We start from the raw sequence: 18,057 nt of genomic DNA, 5'->3' as shown, positions 1-18,057 counted from the left end.
CCCATTGGACGGTAGCATACCAGGCTCCTTTGTCCTCAACTATCTCCCAGAGTTTGCTCAAATTCATGTCCACTGAGTCGGTGATGCTATCTAACCATCTCATCTGCTGCTGCCTTCTTCTTTTCCTTCAATCTCTCCTAGCATCAGGGTCTTTTCCAATGAGTTGGTTCTTCACATCAGGTGCTCAAAGTATTGGAGCTTAGGCTTCAGCAACAGCACTTCCAATGAATATTCAGGGTTGGTTTCCTTTAGGATTGACTGGTTTGATCTCTTCACAGTCCAAGGGATGCTCAAGAGTCTTCTCCAGCACCACAGTTCAAAAACATCAATTCTTTGGCACTCAGTCTTCTTAATGGTCCAATTCTCACATCTGTACGTGACTACTGGAAAAACCATAGCTTTGACTATATGGACCTTTGTTGGCAAAGTGATATCTCTACTTTTTAACATGCTGTCTAGGTTCATCACAGCATTCCTTTCAAGGAGCAAGCACCTTTCAATTTCATGGCTGCAGTCACTGTCCACAGTGATTTTGTAGCCCAAGAAAATAAAGTCTGTCACTGTTTCCACTTGCTGCTGCTGCTGCTAAGTCGCTTCAGTCGTGTCTGACTCTGTGCGACCCCATAGACGGCAGCCCACCAGGCTCCCCCGTCCCTGGGATTCTCCAGGCAAGAACACTGGAGTGGGTTGCCATTTCCTTCTCCAATGCATGAAAGTGAAAAAATAAAGTGAAATTGCTCAGTTGTGTCTGACTCCTAGTGACCCCATGGACTGCAGCCCACCAGGTCCCTCTGTCCATGGGATTTTCCAGGCAAGAGTACTGGAGTGGGGTGCCATTTCCATTTATCCCCCTTCTATTTGCCATGAAGTGATGGGACTGGATGCCATGATCTTAGTTTTTTGAATGTTGAATTTCAAGCAGCTTTTTCACTCTCCTCTTCCACCTTCATCCAGAGGCTCTTTAGTTCCTCTTCACTTTCTGCCATTAGAGTGGTATCATCTACACAACTGAGATTGTTGATATTTCTCCTGGCAATCTTGATTCCAGCTTCTGATTCATCCAGCCTGGTATTTCCCATGATGTACAAAGCATATAAGTCGAATAAACAGATTGACAATATACAGCCTTGTCATACTCTTTTCCCAATTTTGAATCAGTCAGTTGTTCCATGTCCGGTTTTAACTGTTGCTTCTTGACCCACATACAAGTTTCTCAGGAGACAGGTAAGGTGGTTTGGTACTTCCATTTCTAAGAATTTCTCACAGTTTGTTGTGATCCACACAGTAAAAGGCTTTTGAAGTAATCAATGAAGCAGAGTAGATGTTTTTCTGGAACTCACTTGCCTTCTCCATGATCCAGTGAATGTTGACAATATGAGCTCTGGTTCCTATGCCTTTTAAAAAAATATTTATTTTTTAATTGAAGGATAATTGCTTTATAGACTTTTGTTGTTTTCTGTCAAACCTCGACATGAATCAGCCATAGGTATACATATATCCCCTCCCTTTTGAGCCTCCCTCCCATCTGCCTCCCCATCCCACCCCTCTAGGTTGATACAGAGCCCCTGTTTGAGTTTCCTGAGCCATACAGAAAATTCCTGTTGGCTATCTAGTTTACGTATGGTAATGTAAGTTTCCATGTTACACTTTCCATACATCTTGCCCTCTCCTCCCCTCTCCCCATGCCCGTAAGTCTATTCTCTGTGTCCGTTTCTCCATTGCTGCCCTGGAAATAAATTCTTCAGTACCATTTTTCTAGATTCCATATATGTGCATTAGAATACTATATTTATCTTTCTCTTTCTGACTCACTTCACTCTGTATAATAGGCTCTAGGTTCATCCACTTCATTAGAATTGACTCAAATGTATTCCTTTTTATGGCTGAGTAATATTCCATTGTGTATATGTACCACAACTTCTTTATCCATTCATCTGTCGATGGACATCTAGTTTGCTTCCATGTTCTAGCTATGGTAAATAGCGCTGCAATGAACAATGGGATACATGGTCTTTTTCAATTTTGGTTTCCTCAGATTATATGCCTATGAGTGGGATTGCTGGGTCATATGATGGTTTTATTCCTAGTTTTTAAAGGAATCTCCATACCTTCTTCCATAGTGACTGCATCAATTTACATTCCCACCAACAGCACAAGAGCATTCCCTTTTCTCTACACCCTCTCCAGAATTTATTGTCTGTAGACTTTTTGATGAGGGCCATTCTGACTGGTGTGAGGTCAGAAACTACCATTGTAGTTTTGATTTGCATCTCCCCAACAATGAGCGAGACGTTGAGCATCTTTTCGTGTGTTTGTTAGCCACCTGTATGTCTTCTTTGGAGAAATGTCTGTTTAAGTCTTTTCCCCACTTTTTGATTGGGTTGTTTGTTTTTCTGGTATTGACTTGTATGAGCTGCTTGTATATTTTGGAAATTAATCCTTTGTCAGTTGTTTCATTTGCTATTATTTTCTCCCATTCTGAGGACTGTCTTTTCACCTTGCTTATAGTTAAATATGCCTAGCTTCACATGCCATTGCAGGGCCTGCTTGCCCCTCCGGTCCCTCTCACAAGAGGTAGCCCCAACCAAGCTTCTAATTTGCTCTATCGGCCTTGTAAAAAGTGCTCATCCTCTTGCGTTTCCTTTCCTGTTATCCACCCAGAATCTGAGTCAGTAGCTCCTGTCACCTACCCCCTCCACAGCAGACACCCAGGCAGGACTGTTTTTTTTAAATTGAAAAATTTAAAGTTGTTATCGAAATATAGTTGGTTTACAATGCTGTGTTAGCTTCAGGTATATAGCAAAGTGATTCAGTTATGTATATATATAAAATGCATGCGTGCATGCTCAATCACTTCAGTTGTGTCCGACTCTTTACCATAGTATGGACTGTAGCCCACCAGGCTCCTCTCTCCATGGGATTCTCCAGGCAAGAATACTGGAGGGTTTCCATGCTCTCTTCCAGGGAATCTTCCTGATCCAGGGATCAAACTCATCTCTCCTGCATTGGCAGGGGTTTTCTTTACCATTGAGCCACCGGGGAAGCCCACATATAATACATAGAAATTATTATATATATATATTTCCAGATTCTTCTCTGTTGTAAGTTTTACAAGACACTGAGCAGTGTTCCCTGTGCTATACAGCATGTCCTTGTTGGTTATCTGTTTTATACATAATGTGTGTGTTAGTCGCTCAGTCGTGTCTGACTCTTTGCAACCCCATGGACTGTAGCCCACCAGGCTCTTTTGTCCGTGGGATTCTCCACGCAAGACTACTGGAGTGGGTTGCCATTTCCTTCTCCAAAAAGGTTGATGAAAGTGTAGTAGTGTGTAGATATTAATCCTAAACTCCTAGCATGGCTGTTTCTTTGCTTCCAGAGCTGTCTCTGTCCCTTGCCTCTCACTGGTGTTCAGTGTTTATGGAGCTTTGTTCCCCGATGAGGAATAGTCTCAGAAAGTTTCCCTCACAGGAGCCTGAATAAGGACTGCACTACCCTTACCCCAAACAAAGAAGTCAGTCTAATGAGGTGAAAGATCCAGGCCAGCAGGCTTTTCAGTGCTGGGGAAAGTCCTCATGAGCCCATCCACTTAGATTATGTGGCTTTGGAACTGGTCTTGCAAGAAGGTATTAGAGAGGAAGGCGGGAGGGGAGCCTGTGTATCAATCATTGGGGCAACTAGGTCTTTGGGCCCTGACAGTCACTCTGGGCCTGACAGTTGTCCTTCTGTGGCATTTGGCACAAGTTACCAGCCCTGCTCAGAAACTGACGGCACCTCCTCAAGGCCCTCAGTATTAAGCCCAAGCTCTTCATCCCTGTGTCCTAACTCTTTTGGAGATTGGCTTTGCTGCCCTTTTCAGCCTCCCTTTCCAGAAGTCTCTTCACCACAATTTCAGCCAAGCAGGTGAGTGGCACCCAACACCTTCCACACATTTCCTGTAGGACTGGATGAGATAAAGTTGAATGCAGGCAAGGTTCACAGGCCAAGGCTAAGCCCATGGTGGCTGCTCACCAATGGTGCTCCCATGTAGAGGCTTCTGAGCCTCAGAGGGGAGAGTGCTTGCATGGGGCCTCTGCATCAGAGGAAACACCCAGAATCTGTTTCCCGCCATCCTGACTCCTGCCAATCTGACCCATCATCATCTCTGCATGGATTATTGCTACAGTCCTTCAAAAGGGTCCTTTCTTTTTCCTGACCACAAGACAATCCTTTCCCCTTTCTGCTCAAAACCCCACACTGACTCCCATTTCAGTTGGAGTAGAAGGTCAAGGCCTTATACCCTGTGGCCCTGCTAAGCTCTCTGACTTCACCTCCTCAGCTCCTTGCACTCAGCTCAAGGTTTCTGCTCCTCTGCATCTGACAGGCATATCCCCGCTTAGGGTCTGAGATCTGGCTGTGCCCTCTGCCTGGAACATTCTCAGTCCGGACAGGAGCATTGCTTGCTTCCTCATCTCCTTCAAGTCTTCGCTCAGACACCACCTTCTTGTTATGGCCATCCCTGACCACTCCTTTTAAAACTGTAGAGCCTGATCTCCCCACCTAACCCCTCCCCACTTCCTGTACTCTGGCTCCTTCTTACTCTGTTCCATTTATTTTCCCATAGCATTTATCACTTGACAGTGTGCTATATAATTAGTTAAGTAATTCATTTCTATTATCTGTCTTCCCCTACCAGAGTGTAAACTTCATGAAAGCTTGACATTTTTTTATAAATTTGTTTTGCTCACTGATATAACCCAGCTGTCCAGAGCAATCCCTGGCATATCCTATGTCTTCAGTAATTATGTGTTGCATTAAGAAACCCCTTCAGTCTTTCACACATGCGTTGACTTGGTCTGCAGCACACACCTGGCTGGACTTAGTTGTTTTCACATTTATACATCCCCACAGCATACAAACATATATTGGAGATGACACCTAGTGGAATGGATATATAAACATGTATTAACAACTAGATAAATATTTAACTTTGTACATACAACACACACACAAAGGCCACATGTGCATATGCCATGCCTGGAGAAATTGTATTTTTAAATTTTATTTTTTCATTGTGGCCTTGAGGGGAAAATTCTTGGCAAAATTTTATTATAAAAATTTTTAAGCCTACAGAATGGGTTGAAAGATTTGTAGAGTGAACACCAGCTACCTAGACTGTATAGATAGTATTTGCTATGTTCGATTTCTCACACATCTGTCCATCAATATATCCCTTTATCTAGCTGTCAATACCTCCTATATGCATTTCAAAATACATCGCAGCCATCAGTTCTCCTCACCCTTAAACACACCAGCATTAAAGAGAGTTCAGTATTTGTTTACTTTTAGGTAAAATTTGCAGCATACAGAGAAATGTGTTAATTGCCCAGTTGTGTCCGACTCTATGTGACCCCATTGACTATAGCCCACGAGGCTCCTCTCTGTCCATGGAATTCTCCAGGCAAGAATACTGAAGTGGGTCCAATCCTTTCTCCAGGGGATCTTCCTGACCCAGGGATTGAACCCGAGTCTCCTTCATTGCAGGCAAACTCTTTACCACTGAGCCACCAGGGAGTCAGCTTGACCTACAGAGAAATGCACAAGTCTTAATTGTACATTTGCTGAGTTTTGACAATGACTTTTTTTCTCTTTTATGGAAAGAGAAATGAAAGTATAGTTTATTTACAATATTGTGTTAGTTTCAGGTGTACAGCATGGTGATTCAGTTATAAGCATATATATTCAATTTCACATATAGGTTATTAGAGAATATTGAGTAGAGCTCCTGTGCTATAAATAGGTCCTTGTTAGTTATTTTGCATATAGTGGTGTGTATCTGTTAATCTCAAACTCCTAATTTATCCCTCCCTCACCTTTCCCTTTCGCTAAGCATAGGTTTGTTTTCTGTCTGTGGATCTATTTCTGTTTTGCAAATACATTCATTTGTATCATTTGACAAATGAGTTTTTTACCTGGGTAACTCAAAGCTCTATCAAGACAGAGAATATTGGACCTCCCTGGTGGTCCAGTGGTTGAGAGTCTGCCTGCCAATGCAGGGGACATGGGTTTGATTCCTGGTCCAGGAAGATTCCACATGCTGCGGGGCAATTGAGTCCTCGAGCCACAAATATGGAAGCCCTTGCCCCCTAGAGCCCATGCTTTGCAACAAGAGAAACCACTGCAATGAGAAGCCTGAACACAGCAAACAGAGAGTAGCCCCCACCCTCAGCAACTAGGGAAAGCCCACGCACAGCAACACAAACACAGTGCAGCCCAAAATAAATTTAAAAAAATTTTAAAAAAGAGAATATTGTTGTCACTCCCAAAATGTCCTTTATGCCCCTCCCTGGTCAATCTCCTAGCAGAAGCAGCCACTAATTTTTTCACCATAGATCAGCTTTGCCTGTTCTAGAATTTCATGAACACAAAACAATGTGATATATGTACTCACATTTGTTTATTCATTTAATAGAAAATTTATTCAGCCCAGAGATACACATCTGATGTCTGTTCATGGGGAGTAATGAATGCTCTTGGACTGAACAAAAGGCCAAAGATATTTCTAGCTGTGACCTGTGACCTCCTCCCCCACAATCACATTGTCACTGAGAGACCATAAACCTCTGGGCCTCACAAACAGAAATGCAGGCTACAGGTGCCGCGTGTGCCTTGCATTCTTCCCTGACCGCTCTCACCTATCCACACTGGCCCTGGAGGCCTCTCAGCAGCCCCACCCCCACCTCCACTCACATCCCACACCTGAGCTCCATCTACACTTCTCTACACAGGTGTGCAAGAGGGTGTCACAATCTCAGCCCGGCCCTTGCCCAAGTGGGTAAAAGTACAGGTGGGTAGATGGCTGGAAGGAACTGGACAAGCTGAGGCAGCATGTTGTCTCTTGGTCCTGTCCTGGGGGTAGGGGTGGAGACTAGGCAGGGACTGAAAAATAAAGCACAAAGAGAGGAAACACCACTGGTCCCTGAGCAATCGGGGCTGGACAGCTGAACAGCACTTACCTGGAGTCACAGGGACCCTGGGCATAATGGTTTTGCCTTCCAAGAAGGACCTCAAGATCTCCCTGGAGGTCTTTGCTATTTTCCAGTGGGCCCTTAGTGCCTTTGTTATCGGTGAGTCTTCAGCCTTTGGCAGGGTGACCAGATGTCCTGGTTTGCCTGGGACTGAGAGGTTATAGGTTTTAGCAGGACTTTGGATGCTGAAACCAGGGTTGTTTCAGGTGAATAAGGACAGTTGGCCACCCCAGCCTCCATCTTGACATGCTTGGACACAGTCCTTGTGGAATCTGCGAGTGTGCATGTGGGTCTGGGTGCACACTTGTGCAGGAATGTGTGTGCACATGTGTGTGAGCCACACTTGTGGCTGTTGTGTGTGGTGAGCCCTCCTGGGTCATCAGTGGGTCCTAGAAGGCATGTTTGGGAAAGATGGGGAGCAGTTCCACTGAGGCCTGCCAAGGAAATGGGCATAGCTGTGACCTCAGGGACCTGAGCGGACCATCGGTGCAAGACAGTTGTCTTGGTGGCAGAGGGAGCTCTGAAAATCTCGTCTGAAAGAATTCATCCATTTACCCATCTATTTTTCACTCTACCCACCCTACAAATCCTTTGTGAAAGTTACTTAGTTGCTGGCTATGGTGCTTTAGGTGCTGATGCAGACCGTCCCTATGGGAAGGGGCCTGGAACAAAACTCTCATTTTTAAGTGGTTTAGGTGAGTATTGGCTGGAAGCAAGGGGATGAACTAAATGCCCCTACTTGGAAGATATCTGAGAAGGAAGAATGCAGGTGGACCTTGGGAGCTTGGGGCTTGCTGGTCAATAGGGAGAGTGGGCTAAAGAACAGGGACTGGGGGGCTCAGAGGCCTGCCTGGGGTGAGTACCAGGACCCCTGAATGCTAAGAGAAGAAAAGCAGTGTTAACCTAGGAATGATGGGCAATCAGAGCTAGAAGAGGCCAGGAGAAAGAAAGTCATATGTACCAGCTACTTACTTAGTGCCAGGCATTTTCATAAAATGAAACTTATGGTTTCATTTTAGCCTCCTGCCAGCCTTATAAGGCAGAAGTTATTATCATGCATAATAATACACACTAATAGCTACACACACACATATTGATAGCTTAACTAATATAGTATTAGCTAACATCTGTTGCGCTTTTTACCCCCATACCAGGCACTGTTCTAACCACCTAACGTGGCTATCATCTCCATTGTACAGATACAGAGGCTGAGGTACATGCCATCTAAATGGTCCATCCAAGATCGGACAGCTAGAAAATAGAGGAGCTTGCCTGTGCCTGAGTCCAGAAGGGCCTGATTTTGGCCTATGAATTCCTGTCCCTACCACCTGTATCTCCTTATTTACTGCTGATTGGGAGGCTAGATATGGACGTGGCTGTAGTGTATATGTTAGGCCAGAGAGGAAGGAGGAAGCTAGGCCTTCAGTGTATGTACAAATTTCTGACTGAAAGGGGAGAAAAGTCCGCTGCAAATGACCTCTTATTGAGGACCAGGGCCCCAGCTGGGCTTCTCAATCTCCTTCCATGTGACCCAGTCCTTGGGGCCCTTTCCTCAGGAAGGGCTGAGTCCCATTTCTTGAGTTCTTGTCCTATCTCCACAGATTTGCCTCATTAGCACCCCCTCCCCTCACTGCCACCGTGTTCCCATGGCCTAGGAGCTACACTATATTAGGGGAAGAAGTATGACCAGTATGGACAGCCCAGGCCAGGCTAGGGGATGGAACCTCTAGGCTGGTAGCTCCCCTTTCTCACTCTAGTCTAGGATGTTACTCCTTAGAGGTAACCACTGTTAACAGTTTGTGTGTCTATAGCCAGAAATTGGGGCTTCCCTGGTGGTTCAGTTTCTAAAGAATTCACCTGTAATGCGGGAGACCTGGATTCAAGCCCTGGGTTGGGGATATTCCTTGGAGGAGGGCATGGCAACCCACTCCAGTATTCTTGCCTGGAGAATCCCCATGAACAGAGGAGCCTACTGGGCTACAGTGACTAAGCACACAGCCAGAAATTATGGATATACATATGTGTGTGTGAATATATATATATATATATATATATATATATATATATTTCACCACATGCAGGGCTTTCCTGGTGGCTCAGTCTGTAAAGAATCCACCTGAAAAGCAGGAGACTGCCTGCAATGCAGGAGACTTGGGTTCGATCCCTGGGTCGGGAAAATCCCCTGGAGAAGGAAATGGCAACCCACTCCAGTGTTCTTGCCTGGGAAATCCCATGAACAAAGGAGCCTGGTAGGCTACGGTCCATGGGCTTGCAAGTCAGACACGACTTAGTGATTAAACCACCACCACTACCATGCCTGTACACACACACATATAGCCAGGATGCAAAAAACCAGGGATGTGAAAAACATAGTCTCTGAGTCAGACTGCCTGTTTTTGAATCACAGCTCTACTCCTTACTATCTGTGCTCCTTGAGCAGTTTATTGATCTTCTCTGAGTCTTGTTTTCTTCATTTGTAAAATGGACATGTGAGAGTGGAATAATTGGACTGGCCCATGTATGCTATGGTAACCAACTAATGTGGAAATCTCAGTGGCTTAACTCAACAAATGATTATTTCTTATTTATGTTAAACACCCAACACAGGTTGGTGGGAGTCTCTGCTCTCTGTGGATGCAAATGTCCAGGCTGTTGGAGGTACCTCAAAACTGTGATGCTGAAAAATGTGGCTTCAGAGATGACCACTGAGTGAGCAGGAAAGGGATCAGGCCTCATGCACACTCCTTTCTGCCACCACCAGAGTGACAGGTGTAAACAACAATGAGCCTTACTTTCAACTTTGATAATTACCAAGTATTCTTATGTATTTATTAGCAATTAGCATTTCTTTCTCTGTTAACAGCTCATTCATGACTTTTGTCCATTTTTCTATTAAATTTGAGTTGACTCTTAGAAGACATGTAAGAGATAGATGAAGAAGCAAGAATGCTCAGGGCAGAGAGTGAGCAATAGCTGAGATGAGGGGAGAGTGTAAAGCATTCAAGAAGCTGCCAGTGGTTAAGTGGGATGAGGGGCTAAGAGCAGCAGAACTGATGCTCAATAAATATTGAATGAAAGGATGAAAGAGTGGGAGAGGGAAGACAGAGGAGACCGGCAAAAGAGGCAGGGGACAGATTGTGCAGGGTTTGTCAATCATGGAAGTGTTTGGACTTTTTCCTGAAGGCCATGGGAGCCATGACTGGGTTGGGCACAGGGCAATGGCATCAGATTGGTGGTTTTGAGAGATCATTACAGCTTTGGGTACCAAACTGATTATAGGAAGAGACTGTCACTCTAATTCAGGTCAGAGATTGTGGTGATTTGGCCCAGACCAGTCATAATTGTGAAGGGGAGAAGAGGCATTCAAGAAATTGGAGTAGAGTTCATAGGACTTGATGATCAGATGTGGGAGAGAGAAAGGGAGGAGGCGAGACTGAGGGTTCAGGGATCAGTGTGAGCTAGTGGAGCAGGCGGAACAGAGAAGGAGGAGAGTGGGTGAAAGCAGGGTGAGGACAGAGAGAAGCTTCCTCGAGGGCTCTTAATTAGAGCCTGACTTTGGGCTATATGGAGAGTGAGCCTGGGACAGAAGAGTGTTGGGCCTGGGCTCCCAGGAGGTGATGGTTCCAGTGCTTGTCCGTCAAAGCTTTCCCAGCTCTTCACCCTATGAATCTGCAATGGAATCATATCCGTTTGGACCCTGATGACCTTGAGACAAGACCATCACACGAAGTCTGTGAGGAAGATAAGGCGGAGCTGGTGTTGCTATCCCCACTTTGCCAGTGTGAAGCTCAAAGTCTTGTTTGTGGTCATTCTCATGCGTGTCACCACCTGAAGCTGCACTGCCTCCCAAGATATCCCCAACACTGTCTGGGTTCAAGCAAAGCCTAAAAGAAACAAATCTCTTCTGGACTATACCCATGTCTCTCTTTATTTCTTGAGAAAGTCAAGTAGTTTTGTAAAGTGAAGTCACTCAGTCGTGTCCGACTCTTTGCGACCCCGTGGACTGTAGCCCACCAGGCTCCTCTGTTCATGGGGTTCTCCAGGCAAGAATACTGGAGTGGGTTGCCATTTCCTTCTCCAGGGGGATCTTCCTGACGAACCCAGGTCTCCTGCATTTGCAGGCAGATGCTTTAACCTCTGAGCCACCAGGGAAGCCCTAGTTTTGTAAGGAGTATATCAAAACCTGAAAGTGCTGGCCTTTGCTCCACGCTTAGATATGTTCCCTAGAGGCAGCTATTCTCAACTTTGTTAGCTCTTTTTTTCAGGTATTTACCTTCATATGTCTAAACTTTACTATTTAAAATGTCTAAATATTACTATTTTCCAATGTAACAATTTTAGATAGTATCACTGACTTCCTAATATGGAACATTAGATTTCAGCTCAATATATGCCTTTTCCCCCATAACCACCTAGGTTGTTTTATTTAAACCCCTAACTATGACTAGTAAATCTTCTCCATAGACCAGCTATTTAGTGCACTATGATTATACTTCCTTTCTTGTGCAACTTCTTGTTTTCTCTGGAATTCATAATTGCTTCATTTTATTTTTTTACCTTTATTTTTTATTTAAAAATTTGTTGGAGTATAGATGATTTACTATGTTTAGTTTCAGGTGTACAGCAAAGTGATTCAGTTATACATATATTCATTCTTTTTCAGATTCATTTGCACATATAGGCTACTACAGAATATTAAGTAGAGTTCCATGTGGTATTCAGTAGATCCTTGTTGGTTATCCATTTTATATATAGTAGTGTATATATTAATCCCAAGGTCCTAATCTATCCATTCTCCCCATCCATATTTCTCTTTTGATCACCACAAGTTTGTTTTTGAAATCTGTGAGTCTGCCTTGTAAATAAATTCATTTATATCAGTTTTTAAAACTTAGGTTCTGCATATGAGTGAAGTCATATGGTATTTGTCTTTGTGTGACTTACTTCACTTAGTATGAGAACTCCAGGTCCTTCCATGTTGTTACAGATGGTATTATTTCATTCTTTTTATGACTCAGTAACGTTCCATTCCACATATGTACCACATCGTTGCTCTCCATTCCCCTGTCAATGGACATTTAGGTTGCTTCCATGTCTTGGCCATTGTAAACAGTGCTGCAATGAACACTGAGGTGCACGTAGCCTTTCAGACCATGTGTCTCTTCAGATGTATGCCCAGGAGTAGAATTGCTGGATCATATGGCACTTCTACTTTTAGTTTTTTAAGGAGCTTCCACACGGTTCTCCATAGTGGTTGCACCAATTTACTTTCCCACCAATAGTGCAAAAGGGTTCCTTTTTCTCCACATCCCCTCTCGCATTTATTGTTCATAGATTTCTTGATGGTGGCCATTCTGACTGGTGTGAGATGATACTTCATTGTAGTTTTGATTTGTATTTCTCTAATAACTAGTGATATTAAACATCTTTTCATGTGTTTTTTGGCCATCTGTATGTCTTCTTTGGAGAAATGTCTAGATATCCTGAACATTTTTTGATTGGTTAATTGCCTCATTTTAAATTTTAGTTATCTCTTAGTTATCTATCAGTTATCAAGAATTCATCCCCAAACTCTCCACAAACACGTCAGGAATCTACACATTTCCTCTCCTTCACCACCAGCATTTTTTATTTCCTTGAGGACCTCGCTGGTGGAGTCCAGCATCCTCCTGTTACAGTCCAGTCTCATGCACCACTGTCACCTCCAGGACCCGTGAGGCACCCTGGGTGCACAGTCTAAGAAGGTGTTCATGCTCAGCGCTGTGCAAGTGTTGGGTCAGTATTTGCCTGACCCCGAGAGTGAATGTCTCCTTGAGTTTTGTGCCCTGGGTGCCATGCTCTCCTCACTCTATTCCTGGCCCTGCTCACTTCCTTCGTTGGATTTCTTTTTACCTGGATCCCATGCTATCCTCTGTCTTGCTTTACTCCCTCATTTTTGTGGAGCACATCCTCCATAGTTTCCTGAGAAAGGGATGTGGGAAACAAACTCTCTGACTATATATCTGAAATTGTCTTTAGTCTCTCTTCATACTTGATTAATAATTTGGCTGCATATAGAATATCCTAGCTATGTCTAGTGTAAGTATCTGAGTCTAGAGTCTCTTTGGTTAATTTTATTTCAGAGAACAATGCTCCCATGGCCCAGCTGTATAGTGAAGGAGAAGAGGTCTGGGGTTTTAACTACTTCTTTGATACATTTTCCATCAAGCCCTGTTACATCTGCTTTTTCTAACACCTGGTGTTTGCAAATTCTGAGTCTTTTCTAGATTCTCTAGTACAAACAGGCTTACTCTTGTAGACACTCCCCCTCACAAGTAATCACATTTCAACTTTCTTGTTCTCAGTCAGTTAATCCCTCCTCTGCCCACTGTCTAGCAGGCAAACATTTTGCTGACAGCGTTCAGTCACTTTTGGCATCTCTCTGATTCTCTTTTTCCTTGCAGAATCTCTATTTTTTTAAAACATCCTGTGATAATTTTCATGAGGCTGCAGCAAGGAGTCACGATAAAACTTGTGTTCATTCTGCCATGTTCAATTATGAGTGTTTCATGTCTTTTCTAACCTTTCTTTTGACCCCCTTTCTCTCGCTGTCTTATTCACAGTTATTTTAAAAAATGAGTCCAGTAAGAATCCTGAGCATGGCTCCCTGTGACTCATCTCCATGAAGTCTGTCCTAACTACTCTAACCTACATTGTTCCTATCTTGTTCGAGCTCAGCATGGTCCATACCGTATTCTGGTACAGTCTCCTTTGTTTCTTGTTTGCCAACTTGCATGCTCCCAACCTGGCTGAAGGTTATCATCCTCTTTCTCTGGCATTCTGTTCACCTTCTCAGAGATGATATGGAGAGAAAAATGTGAGTTGGAGGAAGACTATTCCTGGCTCTGTCTCTCCAGGACTCCTAAATTCTGGTGGCCAAATCAGGGAGACCCACCACTGACTCCCTGCCACTGACTGCAGCCCAGAGTGCTGCTGGTGCAGGCCCTGGGGGGAGAGGGCTGACTGCACGGAGCACAGCGAGGGAGGAAAACACCTTGTCTCCTAGACTCAAAACAAGTTCCCAAGGCTAGGGCAGATGCTGGGGCTCTGGGCACGCAGGCATGTGCTGGGGTGAGGAAGTAAGACGGTAATGTGAGCCTGGCTGAGAGTGCTTGTGACCTTGCGGTAGACATAGCCCCAGAGGGAGGGCAAGTGTGAGGCGCTGTTTGCAGTTCATTGACTCTGGCCTGGGCTCCCTCCAGTGATCACCGTGATCGCCGTCAACCTCTACCTGGTGGTGTTCACGCCGTACTGGCCCGTTACCGTGCTCATGCTTACCTGGCTGGCTTTTGACTGGAAGACCCCTGAGAGAGGTGAGGGCCCTGGAAGGGCTGTTGCCACTCGCCACATGCTCTTTCTTTCTCTCCTTATACTCCTGCCAATTCCCTGGCAGCCCTTCAGCCTGACCTTGTCTGGGCTGGAGGTGAGGGAAGGGGTCTTTTCAAGGTGCCAAGTGAGGCCCAGGTGGGAACTGGAGTGGGCTTGGGGAGGGGTGGCTAGTACAGCAGAGAGCTAGGGCTGTCCCAAACAGGCCCTGAAGTTCATTCCCAGCCTGGTTGTCACTTAAGGGGGCAGGACACGGTAAGGGCTGAAGGCACCCAGAGATAACAGGGTGGACAAAGCTCAGCTCCATCAGCTTTGTTTTTCAGGTGGCCGCCGGTTTAACTGCGTGAGGAAATGGTGCCTGTGGAAGCAGTACTGTGACTACTTCCCACTCAAGGTGAGGAGTCCCAGATCCCCACTTGGGCCCCAGGCCCAGCCCTGACTCCCTGTGGCAGCAGCTGAGGCAGGGCGGGGGGCGGGGGCATAATTCACATTGAGGCCCATGTGAATGAAGCTCCCCAGAGTTTTGTGTTACCTCATCTGCACGGCCAGACATGACAGCCCTTTCCTTTCTAGGTCTCTGGCCGAAAGAGAGGAACTCTTCCCTGGCTATATCTCTCTTGACTCCACTTTCTTCCACAGCTTCTGAAGACTCATGATCTCTCCCCCAGCCTCAACTATATCGTCGCCTGCCACCCTCATGGGCTCTTGTCCCATTCATGGTTTGGCCACTTTGCCACAGAGATGTCAGGCTTCTCCAAGACATTTCCTGGCATCACTCCTTATGTCCTCACACTGGGGGCCTTTTTCTGGGTGCCTTTCCTCAGAGAATATATCATGTCTACAGGTGAGTTGGCTCCTGGGATGGAAAGCCGAAGAAATACATGGCTGCCTGAGAGAGAAGTATTGGGTAAATAGGTGAGAACAAGGCCGGCTCTGTGATCTCCTCTGGTCTGAAAAGCTACCTTAGGCTCAGCTGCCTAAAAGAGCCCTTTCCTAAAGAGGGTTCTCCCCACCTTAGAAGAAGTAAGGAGGAAAGTTAGGAGGTTTAGCAGGTCACCAATGATCTTTTGGTTTTTCCTGCCTACCAGGGGCCTGCTCTGTGAGCCAATCCTCCATGGACTTCCTGCTTACCCGTAGAGGCACAGGCAACATGCTGATTGTGGTGGTTGGCGGCCTGGCTGAGTGCAAATATAGCCTGCCTGGATCTACCACTCTGTTCCTGAAGGGCCGCACTGGCTTCGTACGCATGGCCCTTCAGCACGGGTAAGGACACTCCTGGTCCAGACTGGGGAGAGGAGATCCAAAAGCCCAGCAGGGAAGGAGGAAGAGGTTTTGAGGAAATGATATTTAAAGAGGGAGGCATAAAGTTGCTTCTGTTGTGGAATAGAGGCTGTGTCAGGTTCTAGAGGCATTTCTGCTTCTGAAGAAAGGCCAGCAGGCCAGCCTGGAACCTTATCTGCCTCAGACTAGCATCTCATCTGGACCAGTCTCTCTAAAAAGGTGACTGGCTGCAACTGTATGTCAGAGAAAGCCAAAATTTCCATGTGGGTGAAAGGGAAGAAACCAAAAAGAAATGGCCCTTGGCTCCTAGCTTCCAGTGTCTCGGACAATGTGGGTTTACAGGAGGGTCTGGGACTCGCTGGGGCTTCCCTGGTGGCTCAGATGGTAAGAAATCTGCCTATGATACGGGAGACCCAGGTTTGATCCCTGGGTCAAGGTGATCCCCTGGAGAAGGGAATGGCACCCATTCCGGTATTCTTGCCTGGAGAATCCCATGGACAGAGAAGCCTGGTGGGTACAGTCTGTGGGATCACAAAGAGTTGGACATGACAGAGCGACTAACACACACACAGTGGGGCTCGCTTCCCTTAGCTCGCAGGCAGCCTTGGGTAGACCACGCATTGCTTCCACTTAGTTTGGACCTGGGCCTAGCTGGGTTAAGGGCTGAAGGAACTTACAAGGAGACCTAGGGAGCACTGGTGGTCAGCCTACATTCCTAACCATCAGAGAACATGCTTTTCTTTTTCAGGGTGGCTCTAATCCCAGCCTACTCCTTTGGGGAGACAGAACTCTACAATCAGTACACTTTCACCCCAGGGGGCTTCATCAATCGCTTCCAGAAGTGGTTCCAGAGTATGGTGCACATCTACCCTTGTGCTTTCTATGGGCGTGGCTTCACTGAGAACTCCCTGGGCTTTCTGCCCTACGCTCAGCCTGTTACCACCATTGGTAAGTGGGCCCTTCAGCTGGCAGCCACGTCTAGGACACAGGATCTGGTTCCAATGCTAGACCTTGGCTCTGGCCGTGTTCAGAGGCAGGGAGGCTGGCCAGGATGTGTGTAGGGTAGGGGGAAGCATGGGGGAGAACCTGGGCTGGAGGCCCATTCTGAGGAGTGAGCCACTCTGATGCTTTTCCCTCTAACTTCTCCATCTCCCCTGGCAGTTGGGAAGCCTCTACCACTGCCCAAGATTGAGAACCCAAGCAAGAAGACGGTGGCTAAATACCACGCAATCTATGTGGATGCCCTGCGCCAACTGTTTGACCAGCACAAGACCAAGTTTGGCTTCTCAGAGGCCCAAGAGCTGGTGGTAACTTGACAGACACCCCCACGGCCTCTCAGCCTGGTTGGAAGGCGTAGCAACAGGACTTTTGTATGACTCCTGCTCCTTACTTGGTCAGTCCTTGGAGTGACGGCTTTGTGTGTGTGGGTGCCTGCTTGGCTGTTTCCTGCATCCCTCTTCCTCCTTCATTTCTCTCCTTCGAGCTCTTCTCTGACTTTACCTTAGGGTTACAAGGAGATGACCCCAAAGGCAGGGAAGGCCCTGGGGAGAGGTGTCCTGAAACCTCCCTCACATGCACTCACTCAGCATCAGAACTGAGAAGAGAATAAAAAGCCCACCTCTGATACTGTCTGTGCCCCAACCAGCCTGTTCCCTAGGACCCCTGCTCTTGTCTCTTTCCCTTTAGCTCTTAAGCAGCCCTATCTTCTGGCATCAAGGCTTCTCAGGACCAGTGGCCTTGATGTCCAGTGGGCTTTGAATTCAGGCCTCTCCACCTTCAAACCCTATGACTTGAAACAACCAGTCTTCTCTGTTTCCTCATCTGTAAAATGAGACAAATAGTTCCTCCAGTGCTTACTTCAAAGGTTGGTGGGATAATACTGAATGTGATTGAACTTTGCATACTGGAGAGCTCCACAAATTATTCTGCCCACTTCTTATCCCTGAGCAAACAATGCCCTACATGTTATGACATCTCAATGTTTAGAATAAAGTTTATCCAATTAAAAACATTCTAATCTATTTTTATTGTTATTTTTTCAAGTTTGTCTATTTTATTTTTCATTTGTTTGCCACTCAGCCCATGGGATTTTAGTTCTCTTACCAGAGATCAAACCCGTGCCCCCTGCACTGCAAGTGAGGAGTCTTAACCACTGGACAGCCAGGGAAATTCCTAATTTTTAAAGAAGAAAGTTGACACTGTAGGATCTTGTCAACAGTTGTTTGAAAGTTTAAGTAACCTTTATAGTTGGATGAGCTTGGGGAGCTACTTTAACTCTTTAATGTTGGTCTCATCTGCAAAATGAGTGATACGTCATGGGGAACTGGAGGCTGGATCTACCCAAGCTGTTTTGGGCCCAGGCCTGAAGAATGTTACAGAAGTCAGAGTCTCAAGCTGAGGGTGA

General features: G+C 45.8%; 1 protein-coding gene across 2 annotated transcripts in view; it reads left to right on the top strand.

Moving 5' to 3' along the window:
• Positions 1-17,663, top strand: part of AWAT2 (acyl-CoA wax alcohol acyltransferase 2) — a 47,568-nt gene extending 29,905 nt beyond the window's left edge. Inside the window, exons 1-7 of one of the 2 annotated variants that reach the window (XM_086389901.1) lie at positions 6,956-7,106; positions 14,249-14,359; positions 14,696-14,766; positions 15,012-15,216; positions 15,461-15,635; positions 16,402-16,601; positions 16,815-17,663. In XM_086389901.1, coding sequence (XP_086246027.1) covers positions 7,022-7,106; positions 14,249-14,359; positions 14,696-14,766; positions 15,012-15,216; positions 15,461-15,635; positions 16,402-16,601; positions 16,815-16,969 — 1,002 coding nt within the window. In that variant the 5' untranslated portion in view covers positions 6,956-7,021 and the 3' untranslated portion in view covers positions 16,970-17,663. Of the gene's footprint in view, positions 1-6,955; positions 7,107-14,248; positions 14,360-14,695; positions 14,767-15,011; positions 15,217-15,460; positions 15,636-16,401; positions 16,602-16,814 lie in introns of those variants that run through there. The other variant, XM_086389900.1, reaches the window with a different exon arrangement.
• Positions 17,664-18,057: the final 394 nt, after the last annotated feature.

This window comes from Bos grunniens, chromosome X (assembly GCF_055505025.1).
Source record: "Bos grunniens cultivar Pamir isolate PY7600 chromosome X, Bosgru_T2T1.0, whole genome shotgun sequence".
Lineage (NCBI taxonomy): Eukaryota > Metazoa > Chordata > Mammalia > Artiodactyla > Bovidae > Bos > Bos grunniens.
This window is presented reverse-complemented; position numbering and strand designations above follow the sequence as displayed.